Here is a 20,876-nt window from a genome sequence, read left to right on the forward strand (position 1 = left end):
TGTCTTTGAAAGGGCAGCTTCTGGAAGAGCCCTCTCAGCCCCACCGGTTCACAGGGTATCTGTTGTGGGGGAGGGAGATAAAGGAGATTGTGAGCCACTCTGAGACTCTGATTCAGGATGAAGGGCAGGGTATAAATCTGCAGTCTTCTTCTTCTTTGATTCCCCACTCCTCCACTTGCAGCTGCTGGAATGGCCTTGGGTCAGCCATAGCTTTGGCAGAGGTTGTCCTTGAAAGGGCAGCTTCTGGGAGAGCCCTCTCCGCCCCACCCACCGCACAGGGTGTCTGTTGTTAGGGGGAAAGATATATGAGTTGTAAGCTGCTCTGAGACTTCTGATTCAGAAAGAAGCGTGGGGTATAAATCTGCAGTCTTCTTCTTCCCTGCAGGCACAACTTCTTGTGTGCAGTTCCTCCCCTTTTTTCTCCATGGATTTATTGGACCCTAAAAAATCCAGGATCCAAACATCACACCAATATTGAGATCCTAGATTTATTGGGGAAACCCTTTTTTTCCAGTTCAATATACCCGAACCAAAAAAAGGGGGGGGGAATTGCACACTCCTAATGGCTACCTTCTGAAAGTATTTTCATGTGGAAACAGGCACCCTTGATATAAATGACATGACAAAATGGGTCTGTGGTGGAGAGTGAACCTCTGGCGGCCAGCTGGCTGGCTTGTGTTGCAGCTGGATTTGCAGAAGTTTCCTGCCAGCTAGAAAGTTCAGTCTTTTGCCTCGGCACTTTTTTGTGCCTGGTTACAAACATGCTACCTGTCTTGCCCCTCATGCGTTCTTATCTCCACAACCCTGCATGTTCATGCAAAGAACCTGTGAGATCAATCAGTCGGCTGGCTGCGGTGATCGTTGTTGCAGTGTTCCGCAGGTCCAGAAGCACGTCCCAGAAACTGATCTTCAGGACTCAGATCTGCAGAAGTATCCTACGTGATGTCATTGAGCCCATGTGCACCCATGGGAAATTGAGCGCCGGTTTGCCTGTACGTTGGACGACCGGGCCTAACAACAACATGGAGGAATGCCTTGGAGATCAAAAAGAAAATTAGTTGGATGTACTGTGTGTCTGGCATATTCTCTGAATTAAAAGCAGCTGCATTACGATCCTTGGATTAGGAGAGCGGGCAGCCAGCCAGCCACCAGGGGCTTTGCCATACCCCCAGCAGCCCTCATTAACCTCTCAGGAAGACCACACCACCCTTTCTCCATGTCTTATGTGATTTTAGGTGGCAGGTGGCTTGCTGGCCTTTTGACTGGGGAGCAAGGCAGCCAAAGAGAGCCCCAGGTGAGCGAGGCCTGCTTGGACTGGCTGGATCTCTATGAGGGCTATGGCTGACCCAAGGCCATTCCAGCAGGTGCAAGCGCAGGAGTGGGGAATCAAACCCTGTTCTCCCAAATAAGAGTCTGTGCACATAACCGCTGTGGCTGCCCCAAGGCCATTCCAGCAGGTGCAAGTGGAGGAGTGGGGAATCAAACCCGGTTCTCCCAGATAAGAGTCTGTGCACGTAATCACTATGGGTGCCCCAAGGCCATTCCAGCAGCTGCAAGTGGAGGAGTGGGGAATCAAACCCAGTTCTCCCAGATAAGAGTCCGCACACTTAACCACTACACCAGACTGGCCCTCAAAGGGAGGGAAATATGCCAGACATACAGTGATGTAATATCAAATTGTCCACCAGAGGGAGCAAAACGCTTGCAGAGAAGAAACTACAAACCAACAAGGACACACAAGCGATGACAATGAGAGTGCAAAAGAGCCCTTAATTTGGCTCCTGTATTGAATTTGTTGCCAGAGCTATGCAGAACGGATGTACAATACCAAAGGCCGTCAGCCCTGCAATGGAGCCTTCCTCTCTCTCACCCTGCCCCTCTCTGTTACTGCTCCAAAGGAGGGAGTCCTGTGTTGTTTGCAGTCCAGGTTGCCAACTAGTCAGGAGGAAAATGGCCTTTCCTTTTATCTTACTGGTTTATTTACAGCATTTGTTAGGCGTCCTGGTTCCATGCAGAACTTAGTAACTTCTATATGGAGCTTTAATAACTAGAGAGGGATGGGTAGTGGAAGCTTTTCGTAGCAGGGAACCGGTTGGCATCACCTGGTGATTGTTGCAGACAGGGCCTTTTTTGAAGCAGGAACTCCTTTGCATATTAGGCCACTCCTCCCTGATGTAGCCAATCCTCCTGGAGCTTACAGAGCTCTTCTTACAGGGCCTACTGTAAGCTCTTGGAGGATTGGCTACATCCGGGGGGCGTAGCCTAATATGCAAAAGAGCCAGTTTTGTGTAGTGGTGAAGTGCACAGACTCTTATCTGGGAGAACCGGGTTTGATTCTCCACTCCTCCACTTCCAGCTGCTGGAATGGCCTTGGGTCAGCCAGAGCTCTCTTCTCTGGGAATTATTAGGAAGGGAATTGAAAACAAATCAGCCAGTGTCATCATGCCCCTGTATAAATCGATGATGCGATCTCATTTGGAGTACTGTGTGCAGTTCTGGTCGCCGCACCTCAAAAAGGATATTATGGCACTGGAAAAAGTGCAGAAAAGGGCAATTAGAATGATTAAAGGTTTGGAACACTTTCCCTATGAAGCTTGGGGCTCTTTAGCTTGGAGAAACATCGACTGCAGGGTGACATGATAGAGGTTTACAAGATTATGCATGGGATGGAGAAAGTAGAGAAAGAAGTCCTTTTCTCCCTTTCTCACAATACAAGAACTCATGGGCATTCAATGAAATTGCTGAGCAGTCAGGTTAAAATGGATAAAAGGAAGTCCTTCACCCAAAGGGTGATTAACATGTGGAATTCACTGCCACAGGAGGTGGTGGCGGCTACAAGCATAGCCAGCTTTAAGAAGGGATTGGATAAAAATATGGAGCAGAGGTCCATCAGTGGCTATTAGCCACAATATATGTTTGTGTGTGTGTGTATACACACACACATATATTGGCCACTGTATGACACTGTGTTGGATTGGATGGGCCATTGGCCTGATCCAACATGGCTTCTCTTATGTTCTTATCTGGGAGAACCGGGTTCGATTCCCCACTCCTCCACTTGCACCTGCTGGAATGGCCTGGGGTCAGCCATGGCTCTCTTATCTGGGAGAACCGGGTTCGATTCCCCACTCCTCCACTTGTACCTGCTGGAATGGCCTTGGGTCAGCCATGGCTCTCTTATCTGGAAGAACTGGGTTCGATTCCCCACTCCTCCACTTGCACCTGCTGGAATGGCCTTGGGTCAGCCATGGCTCTCTTATCTGGGAGAACCGGGTTCGATTCCCCACTCCTCCACTTGCAGCTGCTGGAATGGCCTTGTGTCAGCCAGAGCTCTCTTATCTGGGAGAACCGGGTTCGATTCCCCACTCCTCTACTTGCACCTGCCGGAACGGCCTTGGGTCGGCCATAGCTCTCATAGGAGTTGTCCTTGAAAGGGCAGCTGCTGTGAGAGCCCTCTCAGCCCTTCCCACAACAGGGTGTCTGTTGTGGGGGAAGGAGATAAAGGAGATGATGAGCCACTTTGAGACTCTGATTCAGAGAGAAGAGTCGGGTATAAATCTGCAGTCTTCTTAGGAGTTCCTGCTGCAACCCAGCTCACGAGGGGAGGGCGAGGTCTCTCGTGTCTTGTGTTGCTGCCATTCATTCAGGCATCCAGAGGGCTGCGTGTTGACTGAAAGCTGGATCCATTCCATGGACAGGCCAGCCTCCATATACCGGAGGGCTTAGCTCACCCACCCCCCCGCCTCCCCTTCTCCCCCTGCAGGTGGAGCTGTCGGACGGGACATCCCACGTCATCACTGATGCCTATGCTGGCAAAGAGTATATCATCCAGGTTGCAGCCAAGGACAACGAAATCGGCACGTGGAGCGACTGGAGCGTGGCTGTGCACGCCACTCCCTGGACGGAGGAGCCCAAGCATCTCACCACCGAAGCCCAAGGGACAGGTGAGGAGCGGGCCTGAAACGGAGGATTGGGACCCAGCAGCTGGACATTAAAACCCTGAATGTTGCCACCAGGACTCCCACTGAGCTGTGGAGTCTTGTGAGCAGAAATTCTACTTTGGGAGCTCCTGGCATTCAAGTTGGGTTTGATTCCCCACTCCTCCACTTGCACCTGCTGGAATGGCCTTGGGTCAGCCATAGCTCTGGCAGGAGTTGTCCTTGAAAGGGCAGCTGCTGTGAGAGCCAGTTTGGTGCAGTGGTTAAGTGTGCGGACTCTGGGAGAACCAGGTTTGATTCTCCCCTCCTCCACTTGCAGCTGCTGGAATGGCCTTGGGTCAGCCATAGCTCTTGCAGGAGTTGTCCTTGAAAGGGCAGCTTCTGGGAGAGCTCTCTCAGCCCCACCCACCTCACAGGGTGTCTGTTGTGGGGGAGGAAAGGAAAGGAGATTGCAGGCCACTCTGAGACTCTGTCCTTGAAAGGGAAGTTTCTGGGAGAGCTCTCTCAGCCCCACCCACCTCACAGGGTGTCTGTTGTGGGGGAGGAAGGGAAAGGAGATTGCAGGCCGCTCTGAGACTCTGTCCTTGAAAGGGCAGCTTCTGGGACAGCTCTCTCAGCCCCACCCACCTCACAGGGTGTCTGTTGTGGGGGAGGAAGGGAAAGGAGATTGCAGGCCGCTCTGAGACTCTGTCCTTGAAAGTGCAGCTTCTGGGAGAGCTCTCTCAGCCCCACCCACCTCACAGGGTGTCTGTTGTGGGGGAGGAAGATAAAGGGGATTGTAAGCTGCTCTGAGCTCAGAGAGAAGGGCAGGATATAAATCTGCAGTCTTCTTCTTTTTGCCCCGGGAGAGGAGGGTGGCATCTCAAAGGTTTGCAAGGCTTCCCAGCCTGCCAGAGCAGACGGCACTTTGCTGTGCTCAGATGCAGTGCTCTCCCTGTCACTGCCTGCAGCAGCACAACGGGGAGCCTGTTAGCGAGGAAAGCCGCAAAGTTAACAACACTCGGCTTCTAGGAAAGAGCTGGGCCGGCGTCCAAGCGCATAATGCACTCTCAGCCTCTGGCTTCCCAGAAGGAGGAGGCGGGCTGCAGCCATGCCGGTCCTATCCTGTGGCACCGCAGACAACGCAGCGACAACACTGGCCATGACTAGGCCCCTCAAGGCACGAGGGCATCTGCAAAGGGGCCAGATGGATGGGCACCTCGGGCGCAGTGCTGCAAGTCGGTTCTCGGCTGTGGCTGTGCAGGGAGTGACCCGATAGGAATTGGCAGAACCTCAAATGAGCAAGGTGGCCTTTCGAAGCAGACTGCACCTCCAGCCAGGCCCACGGCCCGGGAGGGGTTGAACAGCCTTCGCTCAGTGGGGCAAGATGCCCTGAAGGGCACCTGCCAAGGAGGCTCGATGCCATCGCAGTGTGGTTGCCAGCGTGACGGGGGTGGCCAAACTGTGGCTCGGGAGCAGAGGGCTACAGCCACGCCAGTCCTATCCTGTTACTCTCAAAGCCCCCACCACCCTGTCGGTCAGCTTGGAGAAGGCATTGAACATTAAAGTTGCTTTATTTACACCTCTCCCTCTCACCTCCCTCTCCCCTTCTGTTTTCTGTCCTTCCCTCCCTCCCTCCCAGCTCTGAAACCCCCCCCTGCACAAGCACCAGTCGTTACGACTCTGGGGTGACGTTGCATCACGACGTTTTCACAGCAGACTTTTTAATGGGGTGGTCGGCCATTGCCTTCCCCAGTCAGCTACACTTTCTCCCCAGCAAGCTCGGCACTCATTTGACCGACCTCGGAAGGACGGAAGGCTGAGTCAACCTTGCACCGGCGACCTGAATCCAGCTTCTGCCGGGATCGAACTCAGGTCATGAGTAGAGAGCTTGGACTGCAGTACTGCAGCTTTCCCATTCTGTGCCACGGGGCTCTTAGCTCTCAAACATCGGAGGTTTAGTCTTTGTGGCTCTTACGTTAGGCACATTTGGCCACCCCTGGGCTAAGGCCAGGAGCTCAGAACAGCTTACAATCCCCTTTATCTTCCTCCCCCACAACAAAGCGCCACCTTTCCATGATGCTCAGGGGGGAGACCAAAGCACCACCTTCCCATGATGCTCAGGGGGGAATCTCCAGGTCAGTCACTCTCCCTCAGCCGAGCCCGCCCCCATCAGAGGGGTTGTGAGACCAAATGGGGGCAGAGAGAGTCATGCCCGCTGTCCAGAGATCTTTGGAAGAAGGATGCGAGAAAAATGCAAAGAAACAGACATAATGCTGAGACTCCCTGTCTCCTGGCTGGCTGCAACCTGTAAAGAAACAGTCGCCATTGAGTGCAGGAAACCAGCACTTGTGTGGCAGACCGGGGAGCTGAGAAGCTGGTGAACACAGTTTGGAGGGGGGGGGGATTTGTTCAGCCCCCTCGCAGGCTCGAATGGTTTGCATGCAAAGGCTCTGCCCCAGAATTATCTGGGAAAACAAGTCCCAGCCTGAAGGCCTCGGTCTGGGGCTGGAGGGAGAGTGCTCAGTAGCAAACTCTGGTGAGGAGGAACAAAGGCCTTGCCAAGCTGTGCAGTGAGCAAAAATGAGACTTCCTGTTATGAGCTACTGCATACATTAATTTGCTCTGGAGCCATTTTTCCAGAGCGGCCCCGTGGTGCAGAATGGTAAAGCAGTTGTACTGCAGTACTGTGATCTGAACTCTCTGCTCACGACCTGAGTTCGATCCTGGCGGAAGCTGGGTTCAGGTAGCAGGCTTCAGGTTGACTCAGCCTTCCATCCTTCCGAGGTCGGTCAAATGAGGACCCAGCTGGCTGGGGGAGGGAGTGTACAGGACTGGGGAAGGCCATGGCAAACCACCCCGTTGAAAGTCTGCCGTGAAAACATTGTGAAAGCAACGTCACCCCAGAGTTGGAAATGACTGGTGCTTGCGCAGGGGGCTACCTTTACCTTTAAGATCCCCGTGGCGCAGAGTGTTAAAGCTGCAGTACTGCAGTCCTAAGCTCTGCTCATGACCTGAGTTCAATCCCAGTGGAAGCTGGGTTTTCAGGTAGCCGGCTCGAGGTTGACTCAGCCTTCCATCCTTCCGAGGTCGGTCAAAGGAGTACCCAGCTTGCTGGGGGGGAAGCGTAGATGACTGGGGAAGGCAATGGCAAACCACCCCGTTGAAAGTCTGCCGTGAAAACGTTGTGAAAGCAACGTCACCCCAGAGTCGGAAACTATTGGTGCTTGCACAGGGGACCTTTCCTTTCCATTTTTCCAGAGCTAAGACAAAAATGTGTCTAAAAAACTGAGCTAGCTCACACTAACTCAGAGGGAACGTTGCCTATGAGGCATCTCTCTGGAAGATCTCAGAAGTCTCTTGGCTGCATCGGGGGGAGTGGCCTAATATGCAAAGGAGTTCCTGCTACACAGGTGTCTCTTGTGCATGCCAGGGATTCTGTACCCTTGGGCCCCTCCACACCCTTCTCAAAACTGGCCTTTCCCAGAAAGCCTCGGCCTGCCCCAGCTCCCATCCCTAGGGAAACGAAGCTGAATGCCAGCTCTCTTCACCGCAGCCTCCCCCTCTTCCTTCTGCTGCCGGTTCCCTCTCCCGTTTCAGACTGCAAGTTCCATGGGGCTGAGACCTTTCTCTCGATGTCCCTTAAAGTCTTATGATCAGTGATTATAGGTAATAAGAATGAGAAGCTGCAGCAATTGTTAAGAAAGAGGTCATCTTCAGCCTTCCCTGTCCTGTTCATTGTAACAGAGGCATGCCAGACCCAAAAATAGCTGAAAGGAAAAATCTTTCTCCCTCCGAGGAGTTCAGGGGAACCGGCAGAATTCTCCTCTCCTCCTTTTTAACCTCATAGCAGCCCTGTGAAGTCGATTAGATTGAGTGTGGCTGACTAGTCAAAGGTCACGTCAGGTTTCTAGTTCTGGAAGGAGAAGGAGAAGAGGAGGTGGAGGAGGAAGTTGGATTTATACCCCGTCCTTCACTACCTGAAGCAATCTCAGAGTAGTTTACAATCTCCTTTCCCTTCCCTTTCCCCCAACAGACACCCTGTGAGGTACGTGGGACTGAGAGAGCTCTGACAGAAACTGTACTTGAGCAGAACACCTTCTGACAGAGCTATGACTGACCCAAGCTCACACTAACAGTTACATGCGGAGGAGTGGGGAATCAAACCCAGTTCTCCCAAATAAGAGTCCGTACACTTAACCACTACCCCAAACTGGCTTTTTTAGAAATAGTCCTTGGTTAGGAGCAGTTTAACACTCTAACCATGGCCCCAGTGCTGGCTTGATGAAGAAGATGATGTTGGATTTATATCCCGCTCTCCACTCTGAAGAGTCTCAGAGCGGCTCACAATCTCCTTTCCCTTCTTCCCCCACAACAGACACCCTGTGGGGTAGATGAAGATATTGGATTTATATCCCGCCCTCCACTCCGAAGAATCTCAGAGCGGCTCACAATCTCCTTTCCCTCCCCCCCCCCCACAACAGACACCCTGTGAGGTAGATGAAGATATTGGATTTATATCCCGCCCTCCACTCCGGAGAGTCTCAGAGCGGCTCACAATCTCCTTCCCCTCCTCCCCCACAACAGACACCCTGTGAGGTAGTTGAAGATATTGGATTTATATCCTGCTCTCCACTCCGAAGAGTCTCAGAGCGGCTCACAATCTCCTTTACCTCCCCTCCCCCCACAACAGACACCCCGAGAGGTAGATGAAGATATTGGATTTATATCCCGCCCTCCACTCCGAAGAGTCTCAGAGCGGCTCACAATCTCCTTTACCTTCCTCCCCCACAACAGACACCCTGTGAGGTAGATGAAGATATTGGATTTATATCCCGCCCTCCACTCCGGAGAGTCTCAGAGCGGCTCACAATCTCCTTCCCCTCCTCCCCCACAACAGACACCCTGTGAGGTAGTTGAAGATATTGGATTTATATCCTGCCCTCCACTCCGAAGAGTCTCAGAGCGGCTCACCATCTCCTTTCCCTTCCTCCCCCACAACAGACACCCTGTGAGGTAGATGAAGATATTGGATTTATATCCCGCCCTCCACTCCGAAGAGTCTCAGAGCGGCTCACAATCTCCTTTCCCTTCCTCCCCCACAACAGACACCCTGTGAGGTAGATGAAGATATTGGATTTATATCCTTCCCTCCACTCTGAGGAGTCTCAGAGTGGCTCACAATCTCCTTTACCTTCCTCCCCCACAACAGACACCCTGTGAGATGGGTGGGGCTGAGAGGGCTCTCCCAAAAGCTGCCCTTTCAAGGACAACCTCTGCCAGAGCTATGGCTGACCCAAGGCCATTCCAGCAGGTGCAAGTGCAGGAATGGGGAATCAAATCCGGTTCTCCCAGATAAGAGTCCACACACTTCACCACTACACCAAACTGGCTCTCCAAAACTGGTACCTTTGAAACTAATCTAGGGTTGCCAACTTCCAGGTGGATACTGGAGATCTCCTGGAATTACAGTAGATGTCCAGACTACAGAGACAAGTTCCCTTAGAGAAAAGCAGGTCTTTTTGTGTAGCAGGAACTCCTTTGCATATTAGGCCACTCCCCCCTGATGCAGCCAATCCTCCAAGAGCTTACAGGGCTTTTAGTACAGGGCTTACTGTGTGCTCCATGAGGACTGGCTATATCAGGGGTGCGTGGCCTAATATGCAAAGGAGTTCCTGCTCTAAAAAAGCCCAGAAGGAAAGGGCTGTTTTGTAAGGTGAGACTCTGGCATCGTAACATGCTGAGATGTCCAAACCATGCCCTCAGTTGGATCCGCCCCCAAATCACTAGGAATGTCCCAGTCCAGAGCTGGCAACAGTAAATTCCCCTCCACAGATCAAAATTCTCCATCGATGCTAATGCAGCGCTTTTGAAATGCAGACAAATTCTCCAATGGACATTAGTCTAGCTACTGGACTTTTTAGTGGTCCGATACTGCCCTCTGTTGACCCAACATGCAACTGAGGAATGCAACTGGTTTCTTAAGACTTGCAATCCGAAATCCCATTTCATTTGGGCCTTTGCAAATGGCCAGAGAGGCCCCTGGGCATAATGAAAATGCAAAAATTATGGCAGATTAAACCAAAAGAAGGCACCAAAAAGCATGGAACACGATTAAACATTTATTGATTTAGTGCAACAGGGATGTGCATAAAAACAACCAGAGTAACTTAATCCAATGCCAGAAAGTTTCAGTGCTCCCTGAAGGATATGCCCCCCCTCCCCGCCGAGAATTGTGTTTGTGACTCTTTGGGGACAGTTTGCAAGTTGTGGTGTTTCTCCTCCTCAGACTGCCGTCCATCACGCTGTCCCCTGTTTCACCGTTCTTCCCCACCTCCCCATTCTTGTGCTTTATGTTTTAGTTAGCTACTCATTCATTTTTTGTGCAGCTTCTCCATACAAGGTGCAAGTCTGCAAAGTCTAACGTAACAAGAGCATCAGAGTGGCTCACAGTCTCCTTCCCCTTCCTCCCCCACAACAGACACCCTGTGAGGTGGGTGGGGCTGAGAGGGCTCTCACAGCAGCTGCCCTTTCAAGGACAACCTCTCCCAGAGCTATGGCTGACCCAAGGCCATTCCAGCAGCTGCAAGCAGAGGAGTGGGGAATCAAACCCGGTTCTCCCAGATAAGAGTCCACACACTTAACCACTACACCAAACTGGCTCTCCCAGAAGCTGCCCTTTCAAGGACAATGTGAGGGCTATGGCTGACCCAAGGGCATTCCAGCAGCTGTAAGTGGAGGAGTGGGCAATCAAACCCGGTTCTCCCAGATAAGAGTCCGCACACTTAACCACTACACCAAACTGGCTCTCCCAGAAGCTGCCCTTTCAAGGACAGTGAGGGCTCTGGCTGACCCAAGGCCATTCCAGCAGCTGTAAGTGGAGGAGTGGGCAATCAAACCCGGTTCTCCCAGATAAGAGTCCGCACACTTAACCACTACACCAAACTGGCTCTCCCAGAAGCTGCCCTTTCAAGGACAGTGAGGGCTCTGGCTGACCCAAGGCCATTCCAGCAGCTGTAAGTGGAGGAGTGGGCAATCAAACCCGGTTCTCCCAGATAAGAGTCCGCACACTTAACCACTACACCAAACTGGCTCTCCCAGAAGCTGCCCTTTCAAGGACAGTGAGGGCTCTGGCTGACCCAAGGCCATTCCAGCAGCTGTAAGTGGAGGAGTGGGCAATCAAACCCGGTTCTCCCAGATAAGAGTCCGCACACTTAACCACTACACCAAACTGGCTCTCCCAGAAGCTGCCCTTTCAAGGACAGTGAGGGCTCTGGCTGACCCAAGGCCATTCCAGCAGCTGCAAGCAGAGGAGTGGGGAATCAAACCCGGTTCTCCCAGATAAGAGTCCGCACACTTAACCACTACACCAAACTGGCTCTCCCAGAAGCTGCCCTTTCAAGGACAATGTGAGGGCTGTGGCTGACCCAAGGCCATTCCAGCAGCTGCAAGGGGAGGAGTGGGCAATCAAACCCGGTTCTCCCAGATAAGAGTCCACACACTGGACCACTACATCAAACTGGCTCTTGCTTAGTCTCAAAGTTAGGTTGTTCTAATAGGACTGGTTTGGGAATAAATCTGTGCTGCCTTTCTCAGATCGCATCTTGTCCTTCAGATGCTCCCAGACTGGCCCCTTTAAGATCTACCCCTGGGGCAGAGTTCAGATTGACTGGCCTGAAGGTTCCGGGCAACCGTGGGGCAGGCTCTGCTGGAAGGGAGATTGTGAATAAATGCATTTGTGTCGACTCAGTCGACAGAACTCCGCTCCGGAGATCCTCGTAACGGGTTTTATGAGAGAAAGGCATCAGGGGCTGATTCCAGACCTGGAAGATTCAAAGGCCAAGCCTGGTCTGTAACTTTGGGGCTTTTGCTGGCTGGAGCTCCCCAGGACCACTGGCAACGCTAAGGAGGGTGCCATCAACAGCAGTGGCGCTTCTGACCTTCTCCATTTCTCTTTTCTTTCTCCGCAGAAACAACCACCAGCAGCACTTCCGCCTTCGTGGTCCCTGCCACCACCAAAGCTGAGGAGTCGGACGGGCAAGCAAACTGTGGTGCCGTGGCAATTTCCTGCGTGGTCGGCCCGGTGTTGGTGGCATTTGGCATTCACTTTATTTAGTAAGTATTCTGGGGCAGAGAAGTAGGACCGGACCAAGAGGGAAGCAGAACGTAGCATAGGGCTGGACCAGAGGGGGGCCTCCGGGGGACCCCTTCCCGCTCACTGTGAACTTAAGCCGGTCATTTGCAGGAGGACAGGAAGGGATGAGCCAGTGGCCAGCTCCTGCCGCCCTTTCTTACATGCCCAGAGTAATGCCAATAGCCACTTTGGGGTCAGGACAAAATTTTCTTCCAGGCCAAACTGACCGAGGGGGTCTTGGAGTATTTTTGCCTTCCCCTGGGCATAGAATGGGAGTCACTGGAGGGGAGTAGATATAAATTTCCTCAGGGCTTTTTTGTAGCATGAACTCCTTTGCATAATAGGCCACACCCCGTTGTGTAGCCAATCCCCCAACAACTTAAAGGGCTCTTCTTACAGGGCCTACTGTAAGCTCTTGGAGGACTGGCTACATCAGGGGTGTGTGGCCTAATATGCAAAGGAGCTCCTGCTACAGAAAAACCCTGGATTTCCTGCATTGGGGGTCAGCCTAGATGACCCTGTGTACCCTTCAGATCTATGTTTTTATGTTCCTCCTTATTAAGTGTCACTAGAAACGGATCCTGCTAGGCACCTGTGGACAGGGTTCCCCCCCAACCCCAGGTGAAATCAGCCCCGATTCTATGCCCATGATCCCCAGGACGGCTGCTGTTGCCGCCTTCCTCATCACCCCTACCACCCCCTGACCTATTTCCCTGCCTTGAGCTGAAAGTTGTAATGGCTACAGGCCCTTTTGTAACACTGGTGGAGCTCAAGAGCACGTCGGAAGCACAGTAGAACTGTTTCTCCAGCCAAACTCCCTGAGTGGCACAAGGAAGAGGGCAGCTGCTGTGAGAGTCCTCTCAGCCCCACCCACCTCACTGGGTGTGTGTTGGTGGGGGAGAAGATATAGGAGGTTGTGAGCCACTCTGAGACTCTAATTCAGAGAGAAGGGCGGGGTATAAATCTATGGTCGTCGTCTTCTTCCTCCTCCCACGTTCCACCAGTCCATACCAGCACAGGAGATGGTAGCCCTTTCCCCACCTGTGCCCAAGCTGTAGCCAGCCATTTCCAAAGCAAGTCCCAGCAGAACCCACAAGGATTCGGCTAGGATCCACCTCAAAAACCTGCAGTTTAACTCTGCAAGGGAGATACGCCAGACAGAAACCAATGTAATATCGAATCGACCACTAGAGGGAGCAAAACATTTGAGGAACAGATCAGCCGTATTAGGCTGTCTGGAGCAGCAGAAAACAGCAAGAGGCCAAGAGTACCTTCAAGGCTAAAAATGTGTTGCAAGGGAAGGGCTTTCGGGAGTTATTTCTTCAGAAGTGGGCAGTGACTCATGGAAGCTCATTATTATTATTATCATCATCTGTTTATTTATATTCCGCCCATTCCTCATAGGGGCTCAGAGCGGAGCACAACATGAATAATGAAATCACAATAAAATCAACATGACAATAAAACAGCATAACACTAAAAACCAATTTCAATATTCAGTCCAACAGAATAGTTTATAGAGTCATGGAGTTGGGATCTCCAGGGTCATCTAGTCCAACCCCCTGCACAATGCAGGAAACTCACAAACACCTCCCTCTAAATTCACAGGATCTTCATTGCTGCCAGGTGGCCATCCAGCCTCTGTGTAGAAACCTCCACCACCTCCCGAAGAAGCCTGTTCCACTGAGGAATCGCTCTAATGGTCAGGAAGTTCTTCCTGATGTTGAGCCGGAAACTCATTTGATTTAATTTCAACCCGTTGGTTCTGGTCCTACCTTCCGGGGCCACGGAAAACAATTCCACACCATCCTCTATATGACAGCCCTTCAAGTACTTGAAGATAGTAATCATAGAAGAAGTTCAGCAGGACCAGATGGCATAACAATAGGATGCAGCCAAACAGCGCAGTAGGATAGTACAGCAGGGAAGGCCAATCGATCTAGTGATTAGATGCCTGCCACCTCACCCGAAAACCTGGCGGAACAGCTCCGTTTTACAGGCCCTACGAAAGGCTAGCAAGCCAGGTAGGGCCCGGATCTCCATAGGGAGCTGATTCCACCAGGTTGGGGCCAGGACTGAAAAAGACCTGGCTGTGGTAGAGGCAAGACGGGCATCTTTTGGGCCGGGGACAGTCAGCCTATCCTGGGAGGCCGAACGAAGCGACCTCCGGGGCATATACAAGAAGAGACGGTCCCGCGGGTATGTTGGTCCCAGGCCGCGTAAGGCTTTAAAAGTCAGGACTAACACCTTGAAGCAAATCCGATACTCTATAGGCAGCCAATGCAGGCCGTGGAGCATCGGCCGCACGCTGACCCGTACAGGTGATGCAGTCAGCAGGCGAGCAGCCGCATTCTGCACTCATCCCTTTCCACAAATTTTCATCAAGGTCCTTCTGGACTCTTGCGCTTTTCTACATGTGGAACAGAACCCTCCCCCTCCCCCAAAGAAACAGGGACTTACAAGAGAGGGAAATGAGAATGGAGAAAAGCCCACAGCGAGGAAGGCACTGATTTGCCACGGGGCCTTCATTTGCTCTCAGCAGTGTGGGAGACAGTTGGCCTTGCTGCCTATGTCTGTACGATCTGCTGGTCCAACCTAAATTATACCCCTTTAGCCTAATTCCTTATGCATTTACTCCAAAGTACATCCCTGTCACAAGGGAGGGCCTTCTACTGGCTGCTGCCACTCTAGTAAGGGTCTGTCTGGGCAGGTCAAGAGCACCCACCCAACCCGCGTCTACCTTATTAGCAAGCACCCTTTAACCGTGACTGGAGAGATGTGAGGACCCAGTTTAACAATAACAAATTTAAGAGCATAAGAGAAGCCATCTTGTATCAAGCCAGTGGCCCATGCAGTCCAACACTGTGTCACACAGTGGACAAAAACCCCAGGTGCCATCAGAAGGTCCGCTAGTGGGGCCAGGACACTAGAAGTCCTCACACTGTTGCCCCTCCCAGGGAACCAAGAAACTTTGATTAAAACAACTTTATTTGATAACATATGGTAACAAATTATATTTCTTGCATCATTAATAACTTCTTTTATCTATCCCATATATTACTTTCTACCCACCCCTTCCCCCGTTACTTGACCCCCACCGGTGTTATTTACTTAAAGTACTAATGTTTAAAGATACCCTTAACTAATAAAAACAAAAATTAATATTCTTCTCTTTTCTAAGACTTAATCATTATCAAAAATTGTCCAATGTCCTTTTATTTTCCATTCTTTTTCTACATATCTTATGAACTTTTTCCACTCCATCTTAAAAACTTCTAAATCATAGTCTCTTAAAATTCTTGTTAATTTGTCCATTTCACTCCATGTCATAACTTTTACAATCCAGTCCCATTTCTCTGGTATTTTTTCTTGCTTCCACAACCGCGCATATAATGTCCTAGCAGCTGAAAGCAAATACCAAATTATAGTTCTATCTTCTTTTGGAAATTTTTCCATTTGTAATCCCAACAGAAAAGTCTCTGCAACTTTCTTAAATTCCTATCCCAAGATCCTAGAAATTTCTTGTTGAATCATCTGCCAATACTTTTTTGCTCTTTCACAAGTCTGCCACATATGGTAGAAGAAGATATTGGATTTATTGGATTTATATCCCGCCCTCCGAAGGCAGCGCTGATGAAAGCGCTCAAGGAGTCGCAGGTGATGACGGTATAAAACCCACGATTCGGAGCCATAGATGAGGGTTGTCATCACAACCGCTTTGTAAACATTGATCTTTGTGCCTTTTTTCAGATGCTTGTTGCTCCACACTCTTTTGTGCAATCGGCCAAATGCACGGTTTGCCTTTGCCAGCCTGTTGTCAATCTCCTTGTCGATCTTGGCATCTGAGGAGATGATGCACCCCAGGTAGCTGAACTGCTGGACTGTCTTCAGAACTGATTCACCCACAGTGATGCAGGGAGGGTGATAATCTTCCTGGGGTGCAGGCTGGTGGAGAACTTCTGTCTTCTTCAGACTAACTTCTAGGCCGAATAGCTTGGCAGCCTCTGCAAAGCAGGACGTCATATGCTGCAGAGCTGATACCGAGTGGGAGACGAGTGCAGCATCATCAGCAAACAGTAGCTCTCGGATGAGTTTTTCCATTGTCTTGGAGTGTGCCTTTAGTCGCCTCAGGTTGAACAGGCTGCCATCGGTGCGATAGCGGATGTAGACACCATCGTCCTCATCTAGATCTACTGCGGCTCTTTGAAGCATCATGCTAAAGAAGATCGTAAAGAGAGTTGGCGCGAGAACGCAGCCTTGCTTTACACCTGTGCCTATTGGGAAGGGCTCCGAGAGGTCGTTGCCTTCGCACCATCCTCAACATCCACTGGAGTGACTTTGTGACCAACACTGAAGTCCTCAAGCGGGCAGAGGTTACCAGCATCGAGGCACTGCTGTTGAAGACGCAGCTGCGCTGGGCAGGGCATATTTCTAGGATGGAAAACCACCGCCTTCCCAAGATTGCCCTGTATGGCGAACTCTCCACCGGCCATCGAAATAGAGGGGCACCAAAGAAGAGGTACAAGGACTCCTTGAAGAAATCCCTTAGCACCTGTCACATCAACCATCACCAGTGGTCTGACCTAGCCTCAGATCGCAAAGCATGGAGGCACACCATCCACCAGGCTGTCTCTTCCTTTGAGAACGCACGCATAGCTGGTCTTGAGGACAAAAGGAGATTGAGGAAGAATCGCACTGCTACAGCACCAACCCCAAATCAGACTTTTCCCTGCAGCCACTGTGGCCGGACCTGCCTGTCCCGCATTGGTCTTGTCAGCCACCAGCGAGCCTGCAGCAAACGTGGACTACTGCACCCTTCTTAAATCTTCGTTCGCGAAGCCAAGCCGAGAGATCCCGCCCTCCACTCCGAAGAGTCTCAGAGCGGCTCACAATCTCCTTTACCTTCCTCCCCCACAACAGACACCCTGTGAGGTGGGTGGGGCTGGAGAGGGCTCTCACAGCAGCTGCCCTTTCAAGGACAACCTCTGCCAGAGCTATGGCTGACCCAAGGCCATGCTAGCAGGTGCAAGTGGAGGAGTGGGGAATCAAACCCGGTTCTCCCAGATAAGAGTCCGCACATTTAACCACTGCACCAAACTGGTAGAAAGAACTTCATGTTGTTTACATTTCCAACATTTGTCTGGCATCTTATTATTCATCTTTGCCAATTTCTTAGGAGTCATATACCATCTATACATCATTTTAAAACAGTTCTCTTTAATACTACGACACATCGAAAGCTTCATAGAGTTCTTCCACAAATATTCCCAAGTTTCCATCTGTATTTCTTTATTTACATTAATTGCCCAATTAATCATTTGAGATTTCACTACTTCATCTTCCGTAGACCATTTTAAAAGTAATTTATATAATTTTGAAATTAATTTTTCGTTGTCTCCAAGCAGAACTTTTTCCATTTGTTTGCTCTTTTCTTATTCCAGTTTTAATATCATTCTCTACCAAGCTCTTTATTTATTGCATTTGAAACCAATCATATTTATTATTCAGCTCTTCATCAGTTTTCAATTCTATTTTGCCACTTTGTATTTTTAATAGTTGATTATATGACAACCACTTTTCTTCACCCGCCTCAGCTGTTATTTTTATCACTTCGGCTGGCACTATCCATAACGATTTTCTCTCATCTCCATATTTCTTATATTTCATCCATGTATTTAGCAAGCTGTTTCTTATATAATGGTGAGAAAAAAAGCCGTCTATCTTTTTTTCCCATAATACATATAAGCGTGCCAGCCAAATTTATTTCCATGACCTTCCAATGCTAAGAGTTTTTTGTTTAACAACATTATCCATTCTTTTATCCATACTGCTTCATGATATAATTTTAAGTCTGGTAATTGAAATCCGCCTCTCTCTTTTGCATCTGTTAAAATTTTCATTTTAATTCTTGGTTTCTTCCCCACCCACACAAACTCTAAATTTTTTCTTTGCCATCTATTAAATTGTTTACTGTCTTTCACAATCGGAATAGTTTGAAACAAATACATTATTCTTGGTAGAATATTCATTTTAATTGCGGCTATTCTACCCAACAGTGACAAATTAAGTTTATTCCACTTTAACATATCTTTATCCATTTTACGCCATAGCTTCTCATAATTATTTTTGAACAAATCAATATTCTTCATTGTTATCTCCACACCCAAATATTTTACCTTGGAGGTAACTTCACAGCCGTTAGTCTCTGCAATTCTTGTTGCTTATTTATTTGCATATTTTTACATAAAGTTTTGATTTTTCTTTATTAATACAAAGTCCCGCCAACTCCCCATATTTTTGTATTTTGGCTAACAACAAAGGTGTGACTTGTATGGGGTTTTCATTTATAAACATTATATCATCTGCAAATGCTCTGTATTTGTAAGTAAATCCTTTTACTTTTAATCCTTCTATTTCTTTATCTTCTTGAATTTGCATAAGTAATATTTCAAGAGTCATTATAAACAACAGTGGGGAAAGTGGACAACTTTGTCTTGTACCTTTACTAATTATCATGCCTTCTGTAAGATCAGCATTTATACATAGCCTTGCACGTTGTTCCGTATATATTGCTTTTATTATTCTTATAAAGCTTTCTCCCAGCTCCATTTTCTCCATTACTGCAAACATAAAATCCCAAGTTAAATTGTCAAATGCTTTCTCTGCGTCGGCAAAGAATAATGCTACTTCCTTTTCTGGATGTCTTTCATAATATTCTACAATATTTACAACAGTTCTGATATTGTCTCTTATTTGCCTTTTGGGAAGAAACCGTGCTTGATCTTCCTTTATAAAATGTATCAAATATTGTTTAAACCGTTTTGCCAAGATTCTTGTATATATTTTATAGTCATTATTTAATAATGATATTGGTCTATAATTTTTTACGTTCATGACATCTCTATCTTCCTTTGGAATCAACGAAATAACAGCTTCCTTCCACGTATTTGGTATTTTCCCTTTGGTTCTTATCATATTCATCAATTTCTGAAGTTTCAGGATTAACTCCTCTTTGAGGGTTTTAAAAAAATTAGCTGTATATCCATCTGGCCCAGGTGCTTTTCCATTTTCCATTGCATTAATTGCTGCTTCAATTTTTATTTTTTCAATTGGATCGTTCAAAACTTTTCGCATATTTTCTGCTAAGGGTGCTTTTTTATCTTTTGTCATCCATCTTTTCTTTCCTTATTTAAACACCTTTAAATAACTTGGCATAATACTTAAAGAATTCTCTTTTTATTCCTTCTTGATCTACCACTTCTCTTCCATCCACCACAATTTTATTAATGATTTTACTTTCTCTCTTTTTCTTCAGTTGCCAGGCCAAATATTTTCCGGGTTTGTTTGCTTCCTCGAAAGATTTCTGCTGCAATCTTTTCAGATTCCATTCTAGTTCTTTATTTAACAAATGTCTCATTTGCGTTTGTAATATTGTAATCTCCCTTATAATTTTCTTTTTCACTGGCCTTTTTCTCAGTTCCCCTTCTTTTTTCTTTATTTCATTTTGAATGTCCAACATCTGTTTTTCTTTTGCCCTCTTATCTTTGTTATTCAATGTAATCAATATTCCTCTCATTACTGCTTTATAAGCATCCCAGACCGTCTGAAATTCTATATCCTCTTTTGAAGAAAGCTTTAGTTTCATTTTCTAGAGATGTCACTATTTCTTTATTCTGTAGTAAATCTTCATTCAATCTCCATCTTCTCAACTTCTTAGGCAATTTTGTAATCCACATTATTGGGTTATGGTCAGCCCCAATTTTAGGTAAAATCTCTATTTTCTTTGTTATAAGGCCTAAGTCTTTAGTGCCCCACAACATGTCAATTCTGGAAAAAGTTTTATGTCTTGCTGAAAAAAAGGTATAATCCCGCATTTCAGGATTAAATTTCCTCCATATATCCTCCAAATTTTCTTGTTTGACCAATTCAAAGAAAGACTTTGGCAATTTTCTTTCCTTATTATTTTTTTTTTACCCCCAGACCTATCCAGTGTGTTCTTAATTGTTCCATTAAAGTCCCCCATTATCAAAACTTGGTCATAAGTCAGTTCATCAAATTGTTGTATAATGTCTTTTTAAAAAGCATCCTTTGTACCATTTGATACATACAGTCCCAATAACGGGTTTTGTTTTTTGTTTTGTTTTTTGCATTTAATATTATTTCTGCCGCTACAAATCTTCCATCTTTATCTTTAAACACTAATTTCGGCTCCAATTCTTGTTTAATATAGAAAATCACTCCCCTTTTCTTCTGTTCAGCCAATGAATAACATTCTAGTCCCAGTTGTTTATTCCATAAAAATTTGTAATCCTTTTGTTTGATATGCACTTCTTGTAAACAAACTATATTACAATTTTGCTTTTTAATCCAATGAAACATTGCCTTTCTTTTTTGTGGTGAATTTAGTCCATTTACATTCCAAGATAATAATTTGTAATCCATCATGCTGCAAATTCTTTATGTTCTTCATAAAACCTACGCAGTTCCTGTGTGCTTGTAATTGTAATCCTTTTTCCTTGCAGCTCAAAGCTCAGACCTTCAGGTATTATCCATCTATACCTCACTTCATTGTCACGTAATTTTTCTGTCAATTTTTTGTATGCTTTTCTGTCATTTATCACTTGTCTTGGCAATTCTTTCATGATTCTTACTCTGCTGCCTCCCACTATCAATGTCTTTTTCAAAATTTTTATTCAAGATTTTTCCCACCATTTCTTTTGTCATATATTTTATAACCACATCCCTTGGTAGATTATTTTTCTTGACATATAATGAGTTCACTCTAAACATATAGTCATACATGCTTCTAGTTCCTTCAGGATCTT

At 47.9% G+C, this 20,876-nt stretch overlaps 1 protein-coding gene across 1 annotated transcript in view; it reads left to right on the top strand.

Annotated features, from left to right (window-relative positions):
• The window catches only part of CNTFR (ciliary neurotrophic factor receptor), a 761,181-nt gene extending 749,148 nt beyond the window's left edge, over window positions 1-12,033 (top strand). Inside the window, exons 8-9 of the mRNA XM_060236258.1 lie at window positions 3,764-3,944; window positions 11,888-12,033. Of these exons, the coding sequence (XP_060092241.1) occupies window positions 3,764-3,944; window positions 11,888-12,033 (327 nt within the window). The remainder of the gene's footprint in view (window positions 1-3,763; window positions 3,945-11,887) is intronic.
• The last annotated feature ends 8,843 nt before the right edge of the window (window positions 12,034-20,876 follow it).

The sequence above is a fragment of the Heteronotia binoei genome, chromosome 4 (genome assembly GCF_032191835.1).
Source record: "Heteronotia binoei isolate CCM8104 ecotype False Entrance Well chromosome 4, APGP_CSIRO_Hbin_v1, whole genome shotgun sequence".
NCBI lineage: Eukaryota > Metazoa > Chordata > Lepidosauria > Squamata > Gekkonidae > Heteronotia > Heteronotia binoei.